This window comes from Heteronotia binoei, chromosome 5 (genome assembly GCF_032191835.1).
Source record: "Heteronotia binoei isolate CCM8104 ecotype False Entrance Well chromosome 5, APGP_CSIRO_Hbin_v1, whole genome shotgun sequence".
NCBI lineage: Eukaryota > Metazoa > Chordata > Lepidosauria > Squamata > Gekkonidae > Heteronotia > Heteronotia binoei.
The window spans coordinates 138523931-138548727 of NC_083227.1; the positions used below are offsets into that span (position 1 = coordinate 138523931).

Genomic DNA, 24797 nt, shown 5'->3' on the forward strand with positions numbered 1-24797 from the left:
CACAAGTCAGCTGTGACAATGGTAAAAACAACAAAAAAGACTAAAATAATGAACCTCACCTGTTTTAGTCCAAGTCTTACAGTTGCAGAGAAACTTTACAATTTAACAGCAATTAGAGCCAAGTTTCACTGGAATTTAGCCAAAACTTGTTTTCAAATGTAACAATTCCCTTTAGGATTATGTGAATCCATACTAACAGAATATGCGCAGGAGCAGATGCAGAACAAGCCCCTCTACCCAGCAACCACTAGCAGCCTCTACATCTGGATCAGAGGCAAAAGTTTGCAGGTCAGGGCATGTGACTTCCAGACAAACTGCAATTCTGGCAGCTGTCATCAGAAATCAAGCACTACTAATAAATTCTGAATACCTCAAGCTGGGTACACTGACATGACAGGTACTGCTCCAGTACAAGCTTTGGTTAGGTGGCAAGAGATTACAAATTCAGGGCACAATTCATACAGCAGCCATGTTCTCCTTTGTGCTTCTTTCCATTTGTTACCGTGAGACCTGCATGGGAGGGCTTCCCAGTGGATTGTGCTGTAAATACAGACAGACACCATGATTCGCTTTTGCTGGAGGATAAGAACAGGAAATTGGAAAAGAAACACAGGCAATTGGATAGTTAAAAGGATGGTCACGTGTACTTTGCCAGTTTTAAAATACAGGACCAATAGGTGGCAGCATTTCACTACTGTATGTACATCAATACACACTTTAAATATGCACCTCAAGGGGTTGGCATTTCACAAAAGAGGTTTAAGTTGCATTGTGTGTAAACCTCTAGCTGCACTCATGAACATCCAGTTCCTCCTCAGAAGTCAAAAGTGTTTTGCTAGCATAAGACATACTGTTAACACCAAGATAATTTGTTACCTTATTTTCTTTATAAAAGCATTCACATTAGCCAACCAGAGCATTCCAAATACATGTACAAACAAACAAAAACTTTATATAAACTCCAAATTAATAAATTACTCTTCAGATTGTTGCAGAAGTTCCCTTGGTTTTGCTGTAGCTTTGCAGTTTCTTCCATACGCACATAAAATAACATTCATCGACTGAGAGCAGTAATGGTATAGAAAATATCTGAGTGGTCTACCAAAAGATTCTAGGATTTTCTATCGAAGAAAGCTTCCAAGTGGCAGGTGGCCCCAACCATTAAAAGGTCTGTCTGCGATTCTGCTTTCTGCCATTACAGGGTCAGTATTCCTTGGAAATATCTGTCTCTTTTCCCCCGCATAAATAGGTTCTGATACCATAGAGAGGACCACTGTAGACTAAAAAGAGCCCATCATTTGTTTATTATAGAGGCAAATGCAACATTGAAGTCAATAGCAGCAAGCTGTCAGCTACAGCTAACAGGATTGTATGGATCCTTCCTTTTACTGTGACTTGAAGAAATTGTTGCAGGAAGCACAAAGGCTAGACTGCCGATACTTGTTCATCTTCTGTGAAATAAAAAAAGACACAGTAAACTGTCAATACAAAAGAGAAAGCATAAGCACAGTTCTTGTATTTACTAAATGCACGGACTATACCCAACTCTTCCCCTACAGCAATTCCATGTAAACCAAGCATCTCTGCACATGAGCTCTTTTGAACTTAATAAAACAATCAGTAAACATTTTCAGATCTTATATACCACCCCATGTGATTTTGATCATATAGATGGAAAGGCAATTGTCAAAATGAAACAGATCTTGCTTCATCAAAATATTGTGTCCTTTCTGACATGGTACTTTAAAATTGGAAATTGTGCACATGCCAGATCTGTGCCCCTGCCACTGACTATCAGAAACTGTTTTCTTTTGGCAACTTTTGTTCCCAAACCCATAAGCTTATAGTTGCTGTTGTGTTTATATCATCCTTGTATAAAATACCTAAATCTACCTTGAACAATACCTAAGTTTCACTGCTTCGATCTAAAGGCTAGAATTTAAGCTAAAGGGATGGGAAAATACTGACACACTTGATTGCCAAAGAACTGTTTCAATTGTCCATCATAATGAACAATTAATAGCAAAATGCTAATTAAAAGGCATCTGAAACTTTGGTTACTCATAGGCTTGTAATTATGTGCCAGAATTCCAAAAAAAAAAAAAAAATCACACTACTAGATTTGGATTTCTCCCAGTGCAGTCCTAAACAGAGTCATAATCTTCAAAGCCCATTGACCTCCCTGTAGTTACAACAATGTAACTCTTAAACTCTAGACTACCCCATGCCTAACTAAAAGACTTTCGAACTCAGTTTGTGATACTACATGGTGGTTCAAAGGAATGTGAAGCTACTTAAAAGCAGCTCTGTCGATGCCAGCTAGTCCGCCCAATTTAATTTCATATTGACACAGGGTTAAAAGTTTGGTCAGAGAATACATTCTAGTATGTTATTTTTTTGGAGCTTTTTAGCATCTGAGTCAGGAAGAGAGTCTTGCTGGTGGGTACAAAAAATAGCACCTCAGAGGTTTAGTAACCTCACAAAGGCATGCACAATGGGAATCCACTCTTATGCAAGATTAACAAGACAGTCATGCACAACTCTATGCACATCCATCCACACCCTATGATTACAGCACAACTGCAAACAAGGCAAACAAGACCGATGTTTTTAAAAGTCAAGGAAACATGTTACATCAACATTTTTTTCTGAAATAAAATCAGAAAACAAAATAATTGTGCCAAACGACTAAATTAATGGATAACAGAAGGCCAAATATGAAACAAATGAAATACAAAAAAAGGCCAACATTGCTGGAAGACTAGAGAAACAGAAAAATCAAATCTGGCTCTCTATAACCAACTGAGATTTATGCCCAGGAAGGTAAAATGATAAGGCATTAGTTCTGAATATGAATTACGCCTTTTACAACATGACTGGATGACTGGAATGGTGTAAACAGTTCAGAACATGGGTCAAGTAGAAAGTATCAGCACTATGCAATAAATGGGCCTCTGTGGGCTTGCTTCTGTCAGCCAACAAGTTTCATTAGGCTTGCTGCTCTGTTGTAAATAACTGAAGCAGCAACTTAAAACATTTTTATTCTGATGGCACTCTTATCAAAAATCTAAGGGTGGTCACAAGAGGGAAGAGAACATCTGTTTGCACATTCACTCTGATAACTTCAAGGTGATAAAATCAACTTACATGTACCTAGCTCTATTTATTCTGGCTACAAACAAGGTAAAATTTAATCGTTAGCAGCTGTGAGAGAATTTTCTTATGTTTGGGCCTCTGCTTCACACGTTGCAAACAACCACGTTTAGGAGTGAATTGGCCCTTTAACTTACCAGGGAAATTTCTGGTGGGCCAAAGTCTTGGATGCCTGTTGGCGGCAAGAGCAAGGTGAGCCAAACCCCCACACTGCTGGTAGTTCCAGAGGAGGCCTTCAGATCAGAGCTAGCTAGCAGCAAGGATGATGGGAGTCTGCTTAACTGCTAGCTTCCCCCACATTGCTGCAGGTTGGGCCAAAGCCAGGCAGCCTCTATGGATACTGCCAGTGCTGCAGGGCCCACTTGGCTTGACTTCCAGTCCAGCCCTGCCTGCATTGATCATTAACGGCAGGGACACGTTTGCTGATTTTTTAAAAAATCATTGTTCATTTCCACAACAGCATTTAAAAAGTGATGATTTATAAAACACAGACACACACACACAGACTCACATACAAGGTGATTTTTGTGAGATAAAACGGCCCATACATTTCCAATACAGAATTACACAGCAGTTGACTATCAAATTAGATCTTTAACATACCGTCCTCTTCACTATTTGCGTCAGTCATATCAGCTAGCTTAGGATGGGACGGCTGCCGGCTATGCCACTGAGGCATCTTCTTTGGAAAACAGGCCACTGGTTCACTACTCAGAGGAGCAGATGAGAGCCTAGAGAGCTTGCTATGCAGCATCTTTGACCTCTGTACCGCCACGCTATAGTCAGGAGGTTTTAAGTGTGGGTGGTGAGGTGATCCTTCTTTTAAGTCCGCTAAAGAAATGCCCATATATCCTGGCGGGGTGGGCGGTGGCTCCCTATACCTATTGTCCTCCTTAGATGAGGTGACACAGTACACTGGCACAAGAAATAAGCAATGGAAATGTTAATGAAAGAAACAAATGGAGGGGAAAAAGCATTTGGGAAAAAACAAGTGAAATGTTACAAATGGCTAACCAAAAAACTGAAAACAAAAGGTAAACTTAAAATCATTTGTTATAAAAGCTATTGTCAGGTTTTTTTAAATGTTAACGACTGAAAAAAAAATTCACAGTTCAGCAGCCAGATTACTAGATTCATAGAAAATGAAGCGGTGCTTAGCAAGTTCTCACCTCCTAAATGCTTGCAAATTTAAAGAGAGCAACAGGGATTGTTATAAATCTGCACTTCTACAACTCATTCTATGTCAAGGCCATAGGAACCCCTTCCCTCCAATTTTCAAGCAAGAATATTAAATTGTACTAGGAGGAAGAAAAGCTCTATTGTGAAAAAAATGAACAAGTAAAGAAAGAAAAAGAAAGGAAAGAAGGGAAACATAAAAAAAATAGGACTAGCAAATCAAAGAGATACCCAAAATTAGTTTTGCCAATGTGCTTGCTGGAAAACAAATTTGATAGCTACTTGTAGTATCTACATTACATATTTTATTTGGCTACAGGCATCCATATTGGTGCTCTGCTAAAGGTAGGAAGCCCAACCGCATTATGGCTGTCAGTGGAAAAACTGCTAAGAATCCTTTGCCTTCTACTAAGTGTACTTTGGGCTCATTATTTTAACCTCTTTAATATCAGCAATGTTGCTGCTAATTCACATTATTAAATAACCTAATTTAATTGTATCACTTGCCTTATCTAATTTAGCCTGCAATGTTGAAGTTTGATGGATTTCTTTGTTTCCTAAAGCTGCCTCATTTTAACCATCCACTTTATCATATTCCAAAAGTAGCTAAGTTAGCTAGAGAAATCACGTTAATATTGGATGCAGAGTTGGTCCCTAAATCAGATGCAATCCATGCAGAAGGCTATAAATATCAATTTGGTATCCTCTACGTTGGCCTTTAAATATTTATTGTATTTCATTGTGATTATTATGTAATTGCTAACCACCTTAGACACTACATTGGGAAAGCAGGGCAGCAACTTTTTAAAGAAAGGATTAGAATAAAGGGAAAACTAGGGTTCATAGTTTTAAACCAACTAAACTTCCATCAGTTGAGCTAGTGTGCTGATCATGAGTGCATGCCCAAGAAAAAGGTGCACAAAGCAAATAGGAAATTGTAAGAAATAATTAAAAAGGCATAGGAACAATAATATAGGATGTTTTGATGGCACAAGATATGTTGCATTTATACAGAAAGGGTGAGGCTACCCTAGCTCCAAAGCCTTTGAAGAAATTTCTTTTTCCTTAAGAGTAAGGCAGAAAAAGAATGTAAAGAAAGGCCTCCACCCTCTAGGGTGATGTGAGGGCAACAGTCTTCAGCAGCTGCCTTTTGATGAGCAAGTTATGACCCCCAGCAAACTGTTAATTAGCTTTCATTTGCACTGTATCTCCTGGCAGATGTCTTTAAATAAAGTGATCATTTATGAAAATCTTTATTTGTGGACTTTGGAAAATTCCTTCATATTGCAGTATCCTCTAATTATCTAATCTATATATCTAATTCTATATATACTTATTCCCACAAACAGAGGGTACACTCTCCCCAAATAGGTTCTTCTACAGACTCAGGGGACTCCGTGGGTCTGCAGAAAAATCCAAAAAAGTTTTTTTAAAAAAACAAAACAAAAACAAACCAACAAAAAACCTCAAGGAGGGGTGAATTTCTCCCTCCAACACCTTTTGAAATGCCCACCTTAGGAATCTACTCCAGGCCCTGCTGCATGGACAGTGAGAGAGAGACAGGTTGATAATAGCCAAAGAGAGAGAGAAGCAAAAGAAGGACTGGAGCTGGGATTGATGAGGATTCCTCCTGCAGTATGAATAACTAAACAGCAGCAGGATGTTTAAAAAAGATATTTGAGCTTCTTATCCCTACCTCTTTTGCTGTGAATTCCACTGTCCTCTTAAAACTTTCTCGGGTGGGGGGGGGGGGAGAGTGAGAGACTTCTTCCCCTCTACCACCTCAAGAAAGACTGACTTGCTGAGAGTGTGAGAGGGTGACAAAGAGGGAGGGAGGGGAAAGAGAGACAGACAGATAGAAACAGAGAGAGATAATGGGTGGGGGAAGATAGGAAGAAGCAAAAGCAGAACTGGAGCTGGGAATGAGGAAGATTCCTCACTGCCACTTGCCCAGCTCCAATGCTGTTTCTCCAGCAATATGAATGGCTAAATTTCAGGGGGAAGTTTTAAAAGGACTGCAAATGCAAATCCTTGCAAGTGGGAGAGAAGGATCATTTTCAACCCCAGTCTCTGTAGCTGTGGGCTCCACTGTCCTTTAAAAACATTATCTCCAACTTCTAACTGCTTCTACTCCACCCACCAGTTTCTTCCTGCTGCTGCTCTCTTTTGACTGACTAAAAGCCAGAGGGAAGTTCTAAACAGACAGCCAAGGAGTCATTAATGCATGGGTGGGCACATTGATTGAGAGGTGGAGGCAGGTGGAGAGGTGGGATTTCCTCCAACCAGTGTCACTTTGTACACACCAACCTTTTAAAATGTTCCTTAGCAATGTGGATAAAGGTAAGGGCAGTCCCCTGTGAAAGTACCAGTTGTTTCCAACTCTGGGGTGACATAGCATCACGTGGCAGACTTTTTTACAGGGTGGTTTGCCATTGCTTTCCCCAGTCATCAGTGGTGATGTGAAGTGACTTGGAGTTGCAGTGAGCAGGGGTAGAAGAAGGCTTAGAGGGGGAAGGGATCCCCCCTTGCGAGTAGGTACTGACTTTTTATAATCTAAATGGGTCAGCTGGTAACACAATGGTTTCCAGTTTGTGAATACTGACTGGAAAAGCTGCCCAACCCTCCTCTTTAAATATGTTCTGATCAATCAAATAGCTAAGATATGATAATTATTGTTCTTAAAAAGAAATAAGCTTAAAATGTGCTTTGAAGGCCCAACAATAAGAGTGCAAATGCACCTCTTCCTCATCTCTATGTTCACAAACAGGCTCCAGCAGCACAAGGGTGAAATGGTCAAAGGTGAACACCCTCCTCCACATAATCATCATCTTCATTGTAGGGCTTCCTGGAGGGCATTCAGTCACCCCCACAGTGAAAAATCTCAAAGAAAATTCATCCTTCCATATTCTTATATCTTATACCTGACATGGGATATTATTATGAAATCAGAAAAAAAGGACCTGGAAACCCTATTGCCATTGAAATTTGATATAACTAATACAGAACACTTTTAAAAGACTATCAGGATGTTTTTCTTTTTCAATGGTAATTGGGTTTCCAGGGTCGGGTCACCTCCCCCCCCCACCCCGATTTCATAAATTACACTGGAATATATTCTGACCTAGGATATTATTGAGCAGCAGCCCACAGCAGTGCATGGAAAGAGAAGGGGTTTGGTTTTGGCAGAAAGCAAAGCTGTGGGCAAGTAAAAAGACATTGGTTGATCTTCCTGAGAACAGCTGATAGAGGCACTGCTGGAGGGAGAAAATACAAAGCAACAAGTTCATCTGAGCAATTTAAGGCTGAAAAAGAATGATGCAGGTACAGCACCTAGCAGCGGACAGCATCAAGCATTGGGAAGTGCAGGCAGAAAGACAGGAGGCATTTAGGAACCTGGTACATCAATTTCTTTCTCTTCGGTGTTTGGATCAGCTAGCAACCCTGACTGATCACCACAGGAGAAGAATACAGAGGTAATCCTGAGTCTCACCTTTTGACTTTCCAGTACAGAGAATTCCTTCACTGAATCTACCCACACCAATACATCTGGATGATCACAAAAAGTTAGCTTCTCTCTCCCAGAAAGAATTTGGTCTTCTGAGGAAAATGCTATAGCAGCAGCATGGATCCCTGATACAGAGATGTTGCTCCCTTGAACCATCCCCTGGCAGTTTATGAACCAAATATTCAAGTCAGCATATCTAGTTGACCTCAGTTCCTCAACTTGTCATGAGGGTTTGGAGGTCTTGGCCTCAACATGTAGCCTGTCTGTCTCTCCTATACCCAAGGAAAGCTTCTGCAACAGATTTGGAAACGGAGATTAACCAAGCAATGCAGCTACCATAAATTTAACTGTGTTGGAAGTCTGTTCTTGCCCATCACCACCAAGCCATAACTTTCCTTTCCTTCCTCTGTGTCACTATTTAGAAAATATTGGGATATATGAGGGAGGAGATTGGTACAGAAAGCCAGGCAGAGGAAAGAGTTTCCCCTCCTTCTCTTCCTCTCTTCCCCACCTCCAAAGCACAGAGTCACAAGTAAGGTGTATATTCCTATTGCTGAACACATACCTCTTCTACTATTTTGCCTTGTGCGCTTTCAAATTTAGAACAAACATTTTCAAATGTTTTCAATTTGTATGCCTAAGGGGAATGAGGCAGTGGCAGCATATATTCATCACAAGTGACCCTCTGGGAAGTGGGGATTGTTCCAGATTTTTCATGCTGTTATCTCTAGCAGTGTGAACTAGACAATTGTTTGCAGACAGAGGAGTCTGGTGTGTGCACTGAAACATGTCTAACCACAGCAAGTTATTGGAGTGATACGTTTAGTTTGTTCAGAGTATAGAATTTAAAACTAGAATCTCCCCTATTTTGTGGGGGAAATGAATTATAAAAAAACCTCAAAGCACATTTGTGTTATGACTCTTGGAAGATCTTTACGCTACACAATCTTCACTTTGTGGTTCTCATATCAAAGAATAATTTTTACATCAAAAATTGGCATAGTTTACATCTTGTCTTCCATGTACAAGCAGTGCACAATTAAGCCTGCCTTTTCTAGTTTTCCAAATGTGAGTCTATTTTTGCTGTGGAATTTGGATCTTCTTGGCACAGATACCACCAATCTTTTTAGGGCATTCAGCATTTGGATGCCTACAGATTTGCTGGAAGTGCAAAATGACACCAGGAAGACTATTTCCTTTCTGTCTTGGAAACAAGAGAAATGGGCTGGCAGCACTGAACAGCTAAAGAGAATCTCTTTGCCTGGATTCACTCACTAGACACTTTCTGCTTCAGCATGGTGACTGCTCAAGAAACAAGAGCCCAAAGTCTTAATCAGAGGAAGAGCTGTAAGGAATCTGACAGAAAAAAAGTGGTCTGATGGAAGCTAGTTAAAACTAGCTCCCTTCCCTATAAAGCAGTAAGGAAATGTATTGTTCTCTAGTTTTAAATCCCACGTCCTGCACTCCCAAGGAGGTTTGGAAACATATCCTCTGAGGATTTATTTGATTGGAAACATGTGCACAAGCTAGATTTTAACAGGCAGTCCACCCCCTGTTCGGCTGATGTCATTTCTTAACAGCTTAATAACATAATGAGTAACAGATGTGAAAGCTTCCACAAGCCTTTGACTTGGCTTACCTATGAGGCCTCTCTCTGTACTTGAAGTGATAGTTTTGTAAGCCGCATCACTGCCTGATTTGGAGTCCAAAACTTCAGTCTGGTCTGCTGTTGGGCTGTCGAGTCCCCTTCGTTTTATTGTCCCATAGTTTGCTTCATAGGTGTCGGAGAGAGAACTCGAGGAAGCCCAGCTCTGCCGGGATTGGTCAAAGTCCATGCCAGCTTTTGACTGCCTGCTACTATTTGAATGGGCACTGGACTGCAAATGGGCCTCTTCAGGACAGCAGCTTGAAGGCTCTACTTCAGCAATGGCTCTTTCTAAATGAGTGTGACGGTAAGAGTTTAAGAGATCCCATCCCTTCTGGTTCTGGATGGTTTGGAAATTATCATGAGAACTACTGGAGCAAGAAGTCCAGCTTCCACGACCACTGTCTGCTGCTTCTATCATAATGTGCTCATGGGAGATCTCCTCAGTACTCATGGAAGATGAGACAGGCAGTCCTCGGATCACTGGAGGTCTGGACAGTGGCCAGCTGAATTTGAAGATAATGGAAATTAGGAAGAGAACAGTGTTTATTTAGAGAATATGCAAGCATTGCGAATGTCACCATAATCTAATATAAATGTTCACTTGCCTCTTCTCTTCAAGTAACAAGCATTTTAGATCTCAGCAGAACATTATGCAGACTTCTGAGCATGTCTGTGTGTAAATTAAGAGTACAATCCAGCAAGGTGGAAACTGTTTCTACAATTGCGTTTTAACCATTGCTTTCTTCTGAATCATGTCTGCACTAAAACCTTCTCTATTTTTCCATGTCTGTACTGTTGATTTCCGCTGCAAATAGTTGTCTTTTCCCAGACTCCTCCAACAAACTCTCCCAACAAAGACATATCAGTTTCTATCATTCTTCTGTCTCCCCCTCCCCAAATTATCTTGAGTACAGATCATATAATTACACACTCACATGCTATAACTGGACTCTCATAAATAAGATTTTTCAATACTATTTTGTTTTTCTATCTAAATGAAATTTCCTGTCTCAGACAGGCCTCTACTACTTAATTTGCACAAACTCATACACACTTTACTTCTGAACCAGAAGACAAGATAGGAGAAATGGAAAATAAATACTCAAAAGTTTCTCTGAATTAGAAACAATAAAATATCTGATTTGCATGATTAGTTCTTATTACATTTTTCTGTCAGTATTGGTCAACTTTACTGCTCTTGCATTTTAAGCATCTGGTCACTGCTCACAGATTTCCAATGCAGGAAACAAAAGTCAGCACTATCTAAATGCATCTCAAAGACAACACTAAGTAAAATCTCCATGGAGGCCAAACAGCAATGTACTTTGCATTTACATGACCAGCACAAGCTGCTTCTGAACAGTGCAATACTCAAAAACAAAAAGTAAAAAATGCCCCAATATTTTATTTTTACCAATTGATGAGCAAAAGAAGCGCTCATCTTTAACTATTTTTCTTCAAGTAGTCTTCTGAGCATTCATGCTGATACGCCTTGCTTCCACGCAAAACTTTGATTCAGAAGTTTCTAGAGCTATGTTTTAGACACAATAATCCTATACCCCCAAAGGACAATCTCAGTTGTACATGTCCAAGGGTGAGGAGTTGCCTCTTCTCACTCAAAGCAAGTTAAAAGTATCTGTTGCAGAAAAGGTGGGAAGGGCATGTGAATGCACAGATGACCATTCAAAGAACAACCGTTATAAGCAAGCAACTTGTTTTTATTTCTTTATGGTCTCTGTGCATCACATCGCTGGGCTAGCTTATCTACCTGGTAGTATCTCAGCTAGATCTAGAAAGCACTGAGGACAAGTGTTCTAGTTCTGAAGTAAAGGGCTAGTGCTTTGCCAAGGTGGCTCACTGTGGTTGGGTAGCAGCTCTGCAAAGTTCAATAATGGGGATCCTTTTGTTGACAGGAAGACTTGTGGAATAACTTCAGGAAGAGTCTTCTGGAACAGATCATAGCAGAACTTTACAGTAGATATTACCAAGTAACTTCATCTCTGGGGAGACACTCTTACTGGGTCTGGAAAAAACAGGTCAGGATGATTCCTGAAAGGAGCAGGGCTCCTTCTGCCTCTGAGGAAGGTTATTCTTTAAGTGAGGATCAGCAGGTCATAGGTGGTCAAGGACTCAAATGGCTTTTCCATGACCAGAGTGAGGATCAACTGTGACTCCCATCCAGGTTTAGGTGATGTCACTGGAGGATGAAACCTGATGAGGACTCTAATTTCTTAAGAAAGGACTGGACAAAGAGGGAGTGTCCCTATATTACCAGATGTAAACCCAGGATGGGTGTTAGATTGCCCTTGAGAGACAAGTATGTCAGTCCTAGGCAATGGAGGAGAACAAGGCATAGGAGCCAGCCAGGTGGCTCCATCTTATGTTAAGGCCACAAGTATTAAAGCACTTTAACTTATTCTCCACTTCCACAATTACAAGAACTATCTAGTAATTTCTGCCGTTCAGAAAAAGCTCCTTCAGAGTGTCTGAAGGTAGCAGTCCAGAATTATTCTCCAGGCCACTAGCAAGGAGTATTGGTCATGAGGGTTACTTGAGGAGAAGGTCATGTGAAGGGGACCTCTTGGCAGAGGAGTGAGCATTCACTATATAAGGCTTTGGAGCACCAGTGCTTTTAATGTGCATCAATTTATCCTACAAGTCCCCCAACAGTTGGAAGTTGTTATTTGACCAGCACTGCAGAGGTTTCATTCTCAGCCTGACAAACTATACATACTGTAGTAGATTGCTGTCTTGAGGCCCAGCAGTCTCTCAATGTGCTGGGCATTGCAAAGGCTGATAAATGGAGTTCCCATCAGCTAGGTTAGGGTCAGTATCTTCTCTGAAAGAAGAACAGCCTTTTCAAATATGAAATCAAGGGTAAGTCCTAGGATGGGTAACTCTGGAGTCCTTACGAAGTAATGCTCCCATTGCAGCGAGGGGGAATGATTACCATCAAAATTACCAAGGGTAAAAAACGAAGATTACCAAGGGTGCATTGCTGCCCATAGTAGGCCTATTTGTCAAGGAGTTTAAAAGAGAGAGATCTTCTCATTCTACACTGTCATTCTTTTGTTAACCTAAGGGTTTGGTCTGGATAGTATAAGTTGCATGGGGAAACAGCAAAAGGCAATAAACATGTCAGAATTGGAGAATGATGGTGAGAATGGCAGGAAATGTGGTGTCTGTTAATTGCTCTATTTCTCCTCGAGTGTGAGCTATGGCTACCTTTGCAATGTAGAAGCTCCCAGGCTCAGTTGCTGCCACATGCATTTGCCTGGGCTCTGCCCGAGAGGCAGCCCCAGACTGATTGGGGAGGGACGGTGGCTCAGTGGTAGAGCATCTGCTTGGGAAGCAAAAGGTCCCAGGTTCAATCCCTGGCATCTCCAAAAAAGGGTCCAGGCAAATAGGTGTGAGAAACCTCAGCTTGAGACCCTGGAGAGCCGCTGCCAGTCTGAGTAGACAATACTGACTTTGATGGACCAAAGGTCTGATTCACTATAAGGCAGCTTCATAATGATAAGACTTCTCCCCACGGACATGCACGCCTAGGGCAGCCAAGAGATGTAGAACAGTACACATGCACTCCTAAGAAAGTGAGCATGGAACAAACACGTCTTCTGAGTTGTTGAAGTATTGTGAGTAGAAGCTTCTATTGCCTCTTTCTGCGGAAGGTAATCCCTTTTAAGGAAGAGAGTTAAGGCTGGTTGGAGGGAACAAAGTAAACACTATTGAGTAACACAGTTTGATGATGGTGAAAACTGAAGTGTTGATGGTGGTTGCTTCCCACTTGGAAAATATCCCAACTGCCCTTTGTAGAATGACTCAACAAGTTATACATTAGAGATTAGTAGAGAGGATTTTTGGTGTTAGACTATCTTTGTTGATTTTGAGGATTGGCTCTCATGGTCCCACCATAGAGTCCTCCAAAACACAGGGAAAATATTTACCTCAGGAGCTGAGATCAGCAGTGAAGAAGATCTCCATTAACTTTCCCTGGGTTTATGTTTCTTTTTGTATTTTTTCCTTTGACTATGTAAGTAAAAGAACTGGTCTCTTCAGCTCTAGTTTTACTGTCTGCTGATCACTGGATTCTGAAGTGGTCAGTATCCACACAACTTTGAAAGCTTGAGCTGAAACAGCCAAAACCGGAACACACGTTTCTGTGCCATCAGTGCTGACTATCCTGTTGTTGTCTCAGAGGCAGAGAGAATTCTCCCACAGTGTTGCATGTAGAACAGTAGATTTTGTTGTGCCTTGCTTGCTTTGTAAATTTGAGGAAGTGGACACAAGTCTCTACTGTTTACTATTCCCCAAGGCACAGGAGACGCAGGTTGCAGCTAACACCTGAAAGTAGCTTTTCCCTTCACTGTTGACAGAGTTGTCCTCTGCACCATAGAGACAATGAAAGAAATATAGGAAAGTAGAAAAACTGATCAGAAAGAGAGAAAGTAGGAGGTGATGACTAAGTATATATATTTTTTGCTTTGAAGAAAACTAGTCTGCAGAAAAAGGAGCCTCTGAAGACGTATCCAAAACACTGCTCCTGTTACAGCAAAGCGAAAGGAACTGAGCAAGATGAGACTCACCCTTGGATGTGCACTGTCAAGAACGTCCCTCTCTGAAGGGACAGATTTTTTTTTCCTTAAAAGCTTACTCCAAAAGTTTCTGAATGGAAACTCTACACAGGTGTAAATCCCATCAGTGTGATGCATAGAGATCAGAAAGAAGTAGTGACTCATTACAAATCAATCAGTGTGGCTTGCTCAGTTATGTAGCCTAACATGGCTCATACGAAAGTTCGTACAAGCACTTCATGCCATGGAACCTTTAGTCATAACAGTCCTAGTCCAGCTCCTCACTGGCAGCAGCCATTTCGCTATAATAAAAGCAAACAGTTTCTGACAATATTCCTTAAGGCATAAGTAAATTTCCTACTTGCTAGAACAGCCATTAAAATACTATTGTGCTATACATTAAACAGGTAACCATTTAAAAAGTTTTAATGGAGTTTCCCAGGATGACATCTTTGAACATTCAGTACCTAGTGTAATACCAGAGGCAATTTATTCAAATTTCACTGCCTAAGTGGGCTTTTTCTTTCTTTCTTTCTTTCTCTTTCTTTCTTTCTTTCTTTCTTTCTTTCTTTCTTTCTTTCTTTCTTTCTTTCTTTCTTTCTTTCTTTCTTTCTTTCTTTCTCCTTCCTTCTTTTTTGCATTTTCTTTTTTTTATGACTTACAACTACAGGGGAAATTACTGTATGAAATTCCCTAAGCAGAGTGTACACCTCTCTCTTTTTAAGTACTGAATTCTGTTCAGCAGGCTAACATTACACATAAGAATGATTACAACCAAGGAAATAAATGGCATGAATGTAATGTGCCGTCATTAAAATCTTCTTTTATATGTCTCAGCGGAGTATCCCTTACCCAGTGCAAGGCTGGCTATATTCCAAGGAGGGTTGACGATGCTCTTTCCTTTCTGCTGTTCCTCCTAAATCTACCACAATGGCCTGAGGCAAGCATCTCTCATCCTGAAGGGCTGCAGACATCGAGTCAGCTGAACAGTTGCTTACAATGCTGGACCGTGAAGAGATCTCACTGTGACTAGAATCTGAGAAATTCTCAGATTTGGCAGACGGTATGAGGGCATAGCCTAAGTGTGGCAGGAGAAGAGAAGAACATTAAAGAATTCAGACAGATTTACTTATCACCCAGCTTAACACTCTTTCATAGACTAAATTCTTTTAACCAATTCATTCCCCCTCTTCACATGTTCAAGTAATGCTGCTCAAGTCTGTTTGAGAGGGGGAAAAAATCAAAGCAGAACAAAGCTTCATTAATTGCTTTGTGTATTTATGAGAGACAAACAAATAGCATATTTGTGAGATAATATAATTAAACCAGAAAAAAACCCCTTCAGTACAAGGGGTAGAGCTTCTTCAAAAGTCTGTTAGACCACCAAATTTCAAGACTCCTCGTCATTTTCAGAATATGAAGAAAAAGAAATATGGCAGCTATCAACTGAAACGTACGCTAAAATTCACCAATCCCCAATAACACCAAGTTACTGTTACCTCAAATGTGAAAAAGATTTTTACAAGTTAAAAAAAATACACACAGACATAACAAAAAACTATTCAGGAGCAAGCAGAAGGGAATAGGACAGTTTTCTTGTGTCAAACACTGCGAATTCAATGCGTTGTAACCTTCTAAACCAACCAAACCAAACAGCAGAAAATTCAAAAGGTGGGAAATGGATGTGCTAGATTCTCCTGCACCACAAGGTGCCAGTTTTACATTTTGAAAATGTTTATTGAAGTGTATTCCCTTTGCCTTTTTGAAAATAAATGCTTTATAGAATTCAGCATTTCTTTTGATGAGGGAAGGGTTAGCACAGCAACTCTCAGATTCAAGCAGGAAAGGAGCCGTGCAGGCAGTATTGAAAGGAGTTTCTTATGATGTGTCACTGTAAAGAGAATTTAGGCATGTAACCTTGTATTTCCATGCTGGTTGGACTTGCAAATTACTGTGGTTTGTATGACCCATTCTGAAATTCCTTTGGACCTTGTTTTTCTTTTCTGTTATGTCAATAAAGGTTATGTCTGTGTAACTAGGTGCACCAATAAAGACTAAAGACTATCTGAATAGAAATGGATAGGACTGGGAGTAGCGAGGAACAAGAGAAATAAGAAGCAGTAGTGTGCCGTGCAATAGGAATGTCTCTACAGATAGCATGGTTTAGCAAAATATACTTTTTACGCAGTAGTGTTATCTGCAAAAACTTGACTGTGTTAACATGAGATTGTAAAAGGAAGATTTTTCTATAAACTGAAAAAGGACCTGCTTAATCTATCAACTACTATTGTTATTCTAGAAGAAGATATGTCTAGTTCAACTAAAATCTATGCCAGTAATAGTTTTGGATGGAATCAGGAAAAAAAACTTGAACATGTTTAAGTAGAGTCCAATTAGTGGCAAGGCAACTGCTACTACAGGTGTGCATTTGGGTCTTTCTGAGCCTTAAATATACCCAAAAAATACTTTATACACTTTTGGGTATATGTTGCCATCCAAAAAGTATCTGGGATTTTTCAGGAAAATGGGAAAAAATCCTGAATATTTTTGAGAACCAGGAAGATCAGGGAAACAGCTGAGAGGCTAGAAAACTGCTCCCCACCTATCAGCTGTTTTCTCCCTCCTTTTTTTTCCTGTGGTCTACTTAAACTAGGCTGGTTTAAAGGAATTGTAGAAAAGATTGGGGAAACAGCTGACCAGTGGAGAAATCGCTCCCTGCTTATCAGCAGTCCTTTTTCTTTTACAGTCCATTTCAACCAAACTGGTTTAAAGAGACTGCAGAAAAGATCAGGGAGACAGCTGAGAGGCTGGGAAACTGCTTCTTGCCTATCAGCTGTCTCCACTTCCCTTTTACCTTCTGCAGTCCATTCAAACCAGGCTGGTTTAAACAGACTGAAGAAAAGATCAAGGACACAACTGAGCTCTCTTTTGAGCTTTTGCTGCTCCTGGGTTATTTTTGCCCTTCCACTTTTTTCCCCTCTTGGGTCTACTGGACTTGGAAAAAAATCAGGATTTCCAAAAAAAATCCTGGATCTGAATATTTTGCCAGTATCAGGATCCAAACTTTTTTGGAAATCCTCACAAAATTGGGTCCAATAGACTCTCACCAATAGGAAAAAACAACCTTGCATACCCATACTGGCTACATTACTCTGTTCTATATACTACCTTAAGACAGAGTAGTATGTGCTAGGGATCTTGTACTTTTGCTCCATCTTCTGATCTTCCTTTCTTGTTGTTAGTTTGTTTTGAGAGAGAGAGAAAGAGAGAGAGAAACAACAGCTGGCTACTTCCATGTGTGTGTATGTGCATGTGCTTAGTCTGCTTAATTCCACCAACCCACAGATGGAAATTGGTACTGGGGTCCAATGGTATAGTTACAGGGACCTGTGAGAAGATCCCATCGCTCTCATGAGTGGCTGCTTTTTTAATCCCCTCCCTCATGAAAGCACCTTACCCACGCATCACTGGACAGCAAGCTTTGTTACTAGCCAACATGCCAAAATTGCCCCCTCTCTCCCCACATCTCCATCTGCTCCCTAGCAGGGTACTTAGCCTTGTGGTTCCTTATGCTCCAGCCCCCCTTTCCTCTAGGGATGGGGTGGGCGTGCTATCAGCCAAGAGCAGCAGATAGAAGAGATGCTGCCAGACTGCACCTTCATTCTCTGTTTTAGCTGTTTTTCCATTCTCTGTTTTAGCAGTGGGTGCAAATGAAACCCCATCTTTGATATGAGAGAGCTGCTGAATGGCAAGCATCTGCTCCTTTCGATCTGAGCTGTGTCCCAGGACAAGCCTGTGTTCCCCACCCATTCCACAATGGGCCGACTTCTCAGACAGGCCACAGTAGGCTGCTTGAGAGCTGACTGGCTAAAAGCCAGTGCTGGGCTTAAATGCCCCAAACGTCCTTGCTTCCCTCCCACCTTCCATGCTGGCAGAAATGGTCCTCCCAACCCATGCCTAGGAGCCTGTTTTCTCATTTTGCTGATATGTCTGCATGTTAGCTGAGATTTCTAAACAAACTAAAACCAGCATCGTCATTTTATAAATATTTACTTGGAAGAAAGTTGTTCAGGTCTGCTGTGGAACTTCACATGCATAGGATCAGGCTGCATGGCCTAAGTCCTACATGCAAACAGTGCACTTGTTGCTTCTGTTAGACAAGTTGCTATACCAGTTAAGTTTTCTTTCACCCACACCAACACAAACAAAACCAAGGCTCACAGATTGGTCTATACCAGGGGTCCCCAATGTGGTGCCCATGGGTGCAATGGCACCTGCTGACACCTTTCCTGGTGCTCACCAAGTGCTTTTAGAAAGTGGGTGAGGCTAGGTGGAGCTTTTGCCCAGCAGGGCTTCTAATGGGCTGGGTAGATTAAAAGGCATCTGCTTGAAATGTTAAAGCATTTCTATTAGAGTTACATATAACCTCACTCCCTGACATTTTGCAGTCGGTGCTGCCTCCTGTGGCAGCCTTTTTGCAATTGTGATCAACTGCCTATTTAAGAATTCCAATGTTGTCCACAGACTCAAAAGGGTTGGGGACCTCTGGTCTATATGGGTGGCTATAACTGCCAGAATGGCATGAAGAAGTTGTTTTCACACAAGTGGCTCGTGACACTCAGTAATCTTCACCCAGCTGCATTTCAGGCACAAGGCACTTCTTATATAAATGAAGCAGGCACTGCATGCTATGGTGCATTGGCAGTGGAACACGAGAACGTGACGACAAACATATTTCACACCAGAGAAATATGGTGCATCATTAATAAGCAAGTAGTTCATCCACAACACAGAGCTTACGAAGCAGGATCACAGTCATGGAAAGTAGATCAAAATATGCTACTGAAGCTCCACTTCTAGAAAAGAAAAGGAGCAACCAGTCTCAGTTATCACCAGCAGCTGTGCTTGAAAGACTTCTAAGAGGCATCTAAAGTATGTATGACTTCCTATCTTCCAGTTTTAATATGCAAAATTACAAGTAAAATATTATACAAATTATACTATGTCTTTTCACATTTGGAAAAAAAAAATCCAGGTATAGCCACACACACACACACCAAAATACGAATGCACAGTTTAAATACATTTTTGAAGTCCAACATATGATGCACAATGCATCAGATAGTATTCCTTCTTTTGTGCCTCCACTGTGGACACATCCAGAATAGAGAAGTATTGTTTCCATGGCTACTGGCAGAATGTAACACATTACTGTCTGCATCCTTCTGATTTCCACTTCTATCCCTATCTTGCTTGCACTCCAGTTCCTTAACACAGATGACAGCTGGTCTTTCCCTGGAGATACTCCTTTCCCTGAATCTTCCAGAGAGGGACCTTGTTCTTTTCCTGAGCTTGTACATAAGTTCTGTCTTCATTCTAGCATCCTGACTCTCGCTCTTTTCAGTACAGACTGAACTTTCTGCTCTCCTGCTAGTCATCTGCTGGATTTTCTTTTGCAAATAAGCCCCACCTATTCCATAGCTGCGTTGTCCACTGTTCTTGTTGCTGGTTTCACTAGCAAGTGACGAAGAAGAGCCAGAGAGATTAATCTGGTTGCAGTTATCTGATCTCTGGGGGTTACTTGCTACAAAGAAAGAAACACAGAAAGCAAATAACACAGTGACAGCAAAATTAATGCTCCTAACATTGCATGCGGATCTAGTAGAAAAGGCAATATAACCTGCAGTTCAGTAAACCATGGCAAAGATGCGGATGTTTGATTAATCTGAAAACTACACATCTAATTTTAGCTCTGTAATGAGATGTTAACAAAGATAAAATAGGACAGAGGATACTTGTATCAAAATGAAGCTGTCCTTAAAAGGAAAAAAAAAGTCTGAAAGCATGGGAAACAAAATGAAATCAACGAAGACAGACAAACAAGTCTCATGGAATCAAATGAACGTTACAGATCACAGAATTCTGGATAATCACCACAGCAAGAGTATTTTTGGCTGCTACAGTGGAACAAGAATTGTCAAGTACCAAAGGAAGAGAGGAACATTCTTGCTTCTTCATTTATCTATTTAAAACACAGACCCCAACTATTTTAATATCTCAAATATATATCAGATATCTAATATATCAGTACCTCGTCCCCTGACAAGTGCCTTCTATTGAAAGTTTAAAAGTTTCTCCGGTTTGCTGTATCAGGCATCCATTACCACAAATTGCAACCTTTATCAAATCAAATCCAGAAATAAAATGTACATGTGGTGATTGAAAAGCAGCTCATATCAAAATCCTTTTTAAAAATAATTTTCTCCATAATGTTGACATTCCTTGCCCCAATGAACAGAATACATCCCATTATAATATCCAGTCTTTGTATTCTGACCTATGGAATTATCAAGAGCCTAAATGTTGCATTACTGATTAGCATGAAAGGTTTCTCCTAGGCACCCTCCTACCTTTGCGTGGAGAGCCCTGAGGAGAAGCAGGGAGACTGGAATGCAAAGACGACGCCATAGATACATTATCTTCTGCTTGTTTTTTATTGTTTACTTCTTCACATAAACTCATCGACTTCTGAGGAGATCCTGCACCTAAACCAGTAACAGAAAGGTTTTTTTTAAAAAAGTTCATAATGAAAATGCGTAGAATTTCTATCATAGAAACTGCAGTACCAAGGTTGAGTAAATGAAGTTTGCACATTGGAAGGGAACTATGCTATGCAGTGATGCACAGTTTTCCAGTTATTCACTCACACATTCCAAGTTCCCAACCAGATTCAAGTGTAGCTTACAATGAAACACCATAAGGCCACCAAGCATAGTCTGATATGGGTAAGATTGCACACTTCCTTACAGTTTCTCTCTAAAGCACTTTACTTAGGAATAAGCCTTCTCAGAGTAGAACTGACATAGGCTTAGTTGGGAATTGTGCACTCTCTATCCTTCCCCTTTTGGGAAGCCACAATACTCTGCACTACTCCCTCAACTAAACTTCCCCAGAATGGAGCCAGGTGTTGGTCTGATTTACAACTTTCTCCACTGCAGGTCTATGTGACGTAGCCTGTTTGACTTGTAGAAAAGACTAGGAACTTCAAAAGGACATTACAGAGAATGAACTGTATTTTCAATCACACTGGAGAAAGTTTGGTTTCATTAACTTGCTTGCCACTGCAATACAGTGGTACTGTGTAGTGAGCAGATATGATGTGCCAGTACTCAAACCCTATGCAAACTGGATGCCCAGGGAGAGAGGTTAGTCCTGGATTCATTCACAAAGGTTCACATAATTGGCAGACAACCTGACAAGTTTCAGAAGTGAGCTTAGTTTCATTTGACAGTTCGAAAAATAGCAAGATATGACACCATTCATTTACTGTCTCACACTGCTCAAAGATCATGGAAACAAAGTCATTCCCTTGTTTACATTCATTCAACAGTAGATGCAACATATCTAGAAAAAAACCCCAATCACTCTCTCTTGAATGCTGAGAGATGATGCAATCTGTCAAACAGTTAAGAGTTTCCTGTTTATTTTAGTATTTTTACCAAGCAAACAAATATAATTTCAGACAGAAATGCAGATTTCAGTACTGATGAGCAAATGCTGAATTTTTATTAGTCACGTTGCTCATTATAAAAATGCTTTTGATGTCTCTGCTTGAAATAACTGCAGAAAAAGCATAAACTGAAAAAAACAGATCCTGATGCTTTTGTAACTAATTTGGGACAGAAATCAGTAAATTATTGGCTAATGTCAGTTCCACATGATACCTGAGAGTGTCAAGCATGCATATTTCTGTGTACCATGATAGACCATAAGACAAAGAGCAGGACACTTCTCCCCCCCGCCCTTCTTCTTTTACAACCTAGGGCAAGTAATAAATCCGTCTGGCCCAAGGATGTTTAGGTTAGCCTTGCTATGAACGGTAGGATGTGCCTCTTCCCCAGATTCACACAGCCAGGTCTTATCTGCTCTCAGAGAAAGTATGAGAAAGGGAGATGTTCATAACAGCCTCATTCCTAAGTAGTAGAAGAGATACTATGTAGTAACCTTTGAACCCGTGACTCAAATTGCATCTTTATGTTATTCTTTGAAGTTATCCTATGAAGTATCTATGTGTGTCTGTATATGTCATTACTTCCAAGGATTCTGTCCTTCGCAAAGCTATGGAGTTTCTACAATAAAGCAACTTTTGATTGAATAACGAAGACTGATTATTGAGAAATAGCGATGCTTGACAGAGAGGCTTGTGTCCTTGAGATAGGACTGAATGGTTCTTATGAAAATACATAAGTTTTTTGCAAACAGCTTTTTGCAAACAGGCACTTAATGCATATTGGGGAAAGAAAATCATACGTAGTCTACATAGCACTGCATCTGTTAGAGCTGTTCATGGGGCAACTGGTATTCTGCATTGGTGATAAGGGATTTAGTGAATTCCAAGGGTGTTGACATCAGAATTTCTGCAGCAACTACTTTCCTGAAAATATTCCTTCTTCTATGCTGAAACTGTCATGCACAACAGTGTCTCCCAAGTGAAGGATTTTTACTATGAAAAATAAATATTAATTGATAAGATGGAAGTGATATTTTATAACGTAACACAAGAGATTGTTATGATTTTGTATGGCTATATGGCAGAAAGTTTGAGATAGTGGAGAAAACTCAAAATTAATGCTCCTGAAAAATTACTGCCAGTTTTACAGCAATGTGTATCTAAGTAACTAAATACTCACTGAAAGTAACATGATCCTTTGCAGGTCCTTTTTTTCTTATAGGGTACAAATTAACAGCTGGAACTTGAAGAACTTGACTCATTCTATTTTGTTGATGAAGGTGAGTTTTTGCAGTTTGACCAACAGATCTCAATGGTATTGGAGACATTTCTGAAACTTTTGCTCCTCGTCTTTCATTTATATTTTTTGTCACTGAGAAAGTGAAAAGGAGAAATTAAGATTTAATAAATCTAAGAATTTCAACTAACATACAATGACCATTGAGACAGCAGATTGCATACTATTATTAGCACTATTCCAAACACACAACTGGTTGTAATGTGAGGCTAATTTTGAGGAATACTAGATGGTTTCCAGTAGGTGGCATACTTGACACACTTTCACTTTTTTTCATTAAGAAGATGCCCATCCTAATTGAATCCTGAATCTGCTGTTATTCCTACATTCTATTGTTCCGTTGAAAGCAACAAACTTTGCATTCTATAAATAAACAAGCTGCTTACCTGTAACTGATGATCTTCAAGTGGCCATCTGTGCATTCAGACCTATGGGCCATAGTGTGCCTGTGCCAACCCCAGTTGGTACTTAACAAGGATTTTCACACCCAGATTCCAGTGGGCATGCACAGAAACCCCACCAGGCATGCTCCCTGAAATGGGCGCAGACATCCCACCAGTTCCTTCTGACCACTGTGTGACCCTAGATAAAGCCAAAGGTCCGACAGCAGTGGGGAAGGAGGGCGAGTGGTGTAAATGCATAGATGACCTCTTGAAGACCATCAGTTACAGGTAAGCAACCTGTTTCTTCTTCGTGGCCTCTGTGCAACACACCACTGGGAGATTAGGAAGCAAGGATTACATCTGGAGAAGGGTGCTGGAGGTCAACCAGGCACAGTAGATTGCAAGATCATACTTCCCATTTGGGAACACTGGAGTGGAGAAATGCCAAAGGCATAGTGTTAATAACAACATGCTGAGATGATCAGGTCATAGCCCCGCAAAACTCACGTAGTGGAACCCCTTGGAAGGTAGTAGATTTAGCTAAAGTCCTAGCAGAATGGTCTCAAATCAGGCCAGGAAACAGCTCTTTGACTAGGAGAGGGTAGTTAATGGTTTCCATTAGCCATTAGGAGCATCTCTGAAAAGAGATTTCATGGTCTAGCTTCAGAGAAGTGGAGGAGATGTACAGGTCAGGATATTTCCTGTGAGTGCTGACCTCTGGAAGAAAGGAAAAGGGGGAGTGGAGTCTCCCATCATTGTGGACATAGGAAAGAAGGCTATAAGAGAGATGTCTGAGTTAGGATGGAACTTAGACACTACTTCCAAGAGGAAACATATCTCAGAGAGAGCTGGAAAACCCACCAATGTCATGAAGCAAAAGGGCATCATAATATAGAGCCATGAGTTCAACTATCTGCTTGATAGGAGTGATGGCCATCAACAACACTGCTCCACGTGATTAGGAGCAAGGAAGACAGTTGGTGAAAGGTTGCCCCAAGGGATGAGAGCAACAGAGGCAGGCACAAGGTGGAACGGGCAGCACGACTGAAAGATACAGGCAGGAAGAAGTCTCATATGGGCTGCTGAACATCAGGGTGCAACAAGACAGGGTATTCACTGATGGGAGAGCCATGCACCTGGGTGGCCAGGGTAGATCCTAACAGAAGAGTAGTTGAGGCTGGAGCCTATGAGCAATAGTAAAAAGTAAGGGTAATAGTAAGTCCCACCATGGAGGGGTGCCTGGAAGACATTCCTGAAATATAGAAATCTGGGCCCTTTGGAAGTATATGATGTACTAGTGGAAAGTTTTCTACTATCCAGCAACATCTGCTGCACTCTGGTGAAGAAGAGCATGATAAGATCTTTCACATCATCCATATCAAAAGGGGCACCTCGAGGTGCAGTACCTAGCCTCCATGCATTAGGAGAAGATCCGAGACAGGCGAACGAGGTGAAAAGGCTTGTGAGCAGAAGAGGAAACTAGTGTTGACGAGGTCATCATGGTGTTATCAGAAAGCACTGAGGATATTTCCTCAAGAGGTTGTGGATTAC

At 40.8% G+C, this 24797-nt stretch overlaps 1 protein-coding gene across 7 annotated transcripts in view; it reads right to left on the reverse strand.

The window, feature by feature from the left end:
• Nucleotides 1-611: 611 nt before the first annotated feature.
• Nucleotides 612-24797, reverse strand: part of RAPGEF6 (Rap guanine nucleotide exchange factor 6) — a 230347-nt gene continuing 206161 nt past the window's right edge. For 5 of the 7 annotated variants that reach the window (XM_060240482.1, XM_060240486.1, XM_060240484.1 and 2 more), the window contains 7 exons: nt 22747-22938; nt 20467-20601; nt 19527-19640; nt 14909-15134; nt 9474-9985; nt 3757-4068; nt 612-1451 (listed from right to left, as the gene is read on the reverse strand). In XM_060240482.1, the coding sequence (XP_060096465.1) occupies nt 1426-1451; nt 3757-4068; nt 9474-9985; nt 14909-15134; nt 19527-19640; nt 20467-20601; nt 22747-22938 (1517 nt within the window). In that variant the 3' untranslated portion in view covers nt 612-1425. The remainder of the gene's footprint in view (nt 1452-3756; nt 4069-9473; nt 9986-14908; nt 15135-19526; nt 19641-20466; nt 20602-22746; nt 22939-24797) is intronic. The other 2 variants (XM_060240489.1, XM_060240487.1) reach the window with 1 other exon arrangement.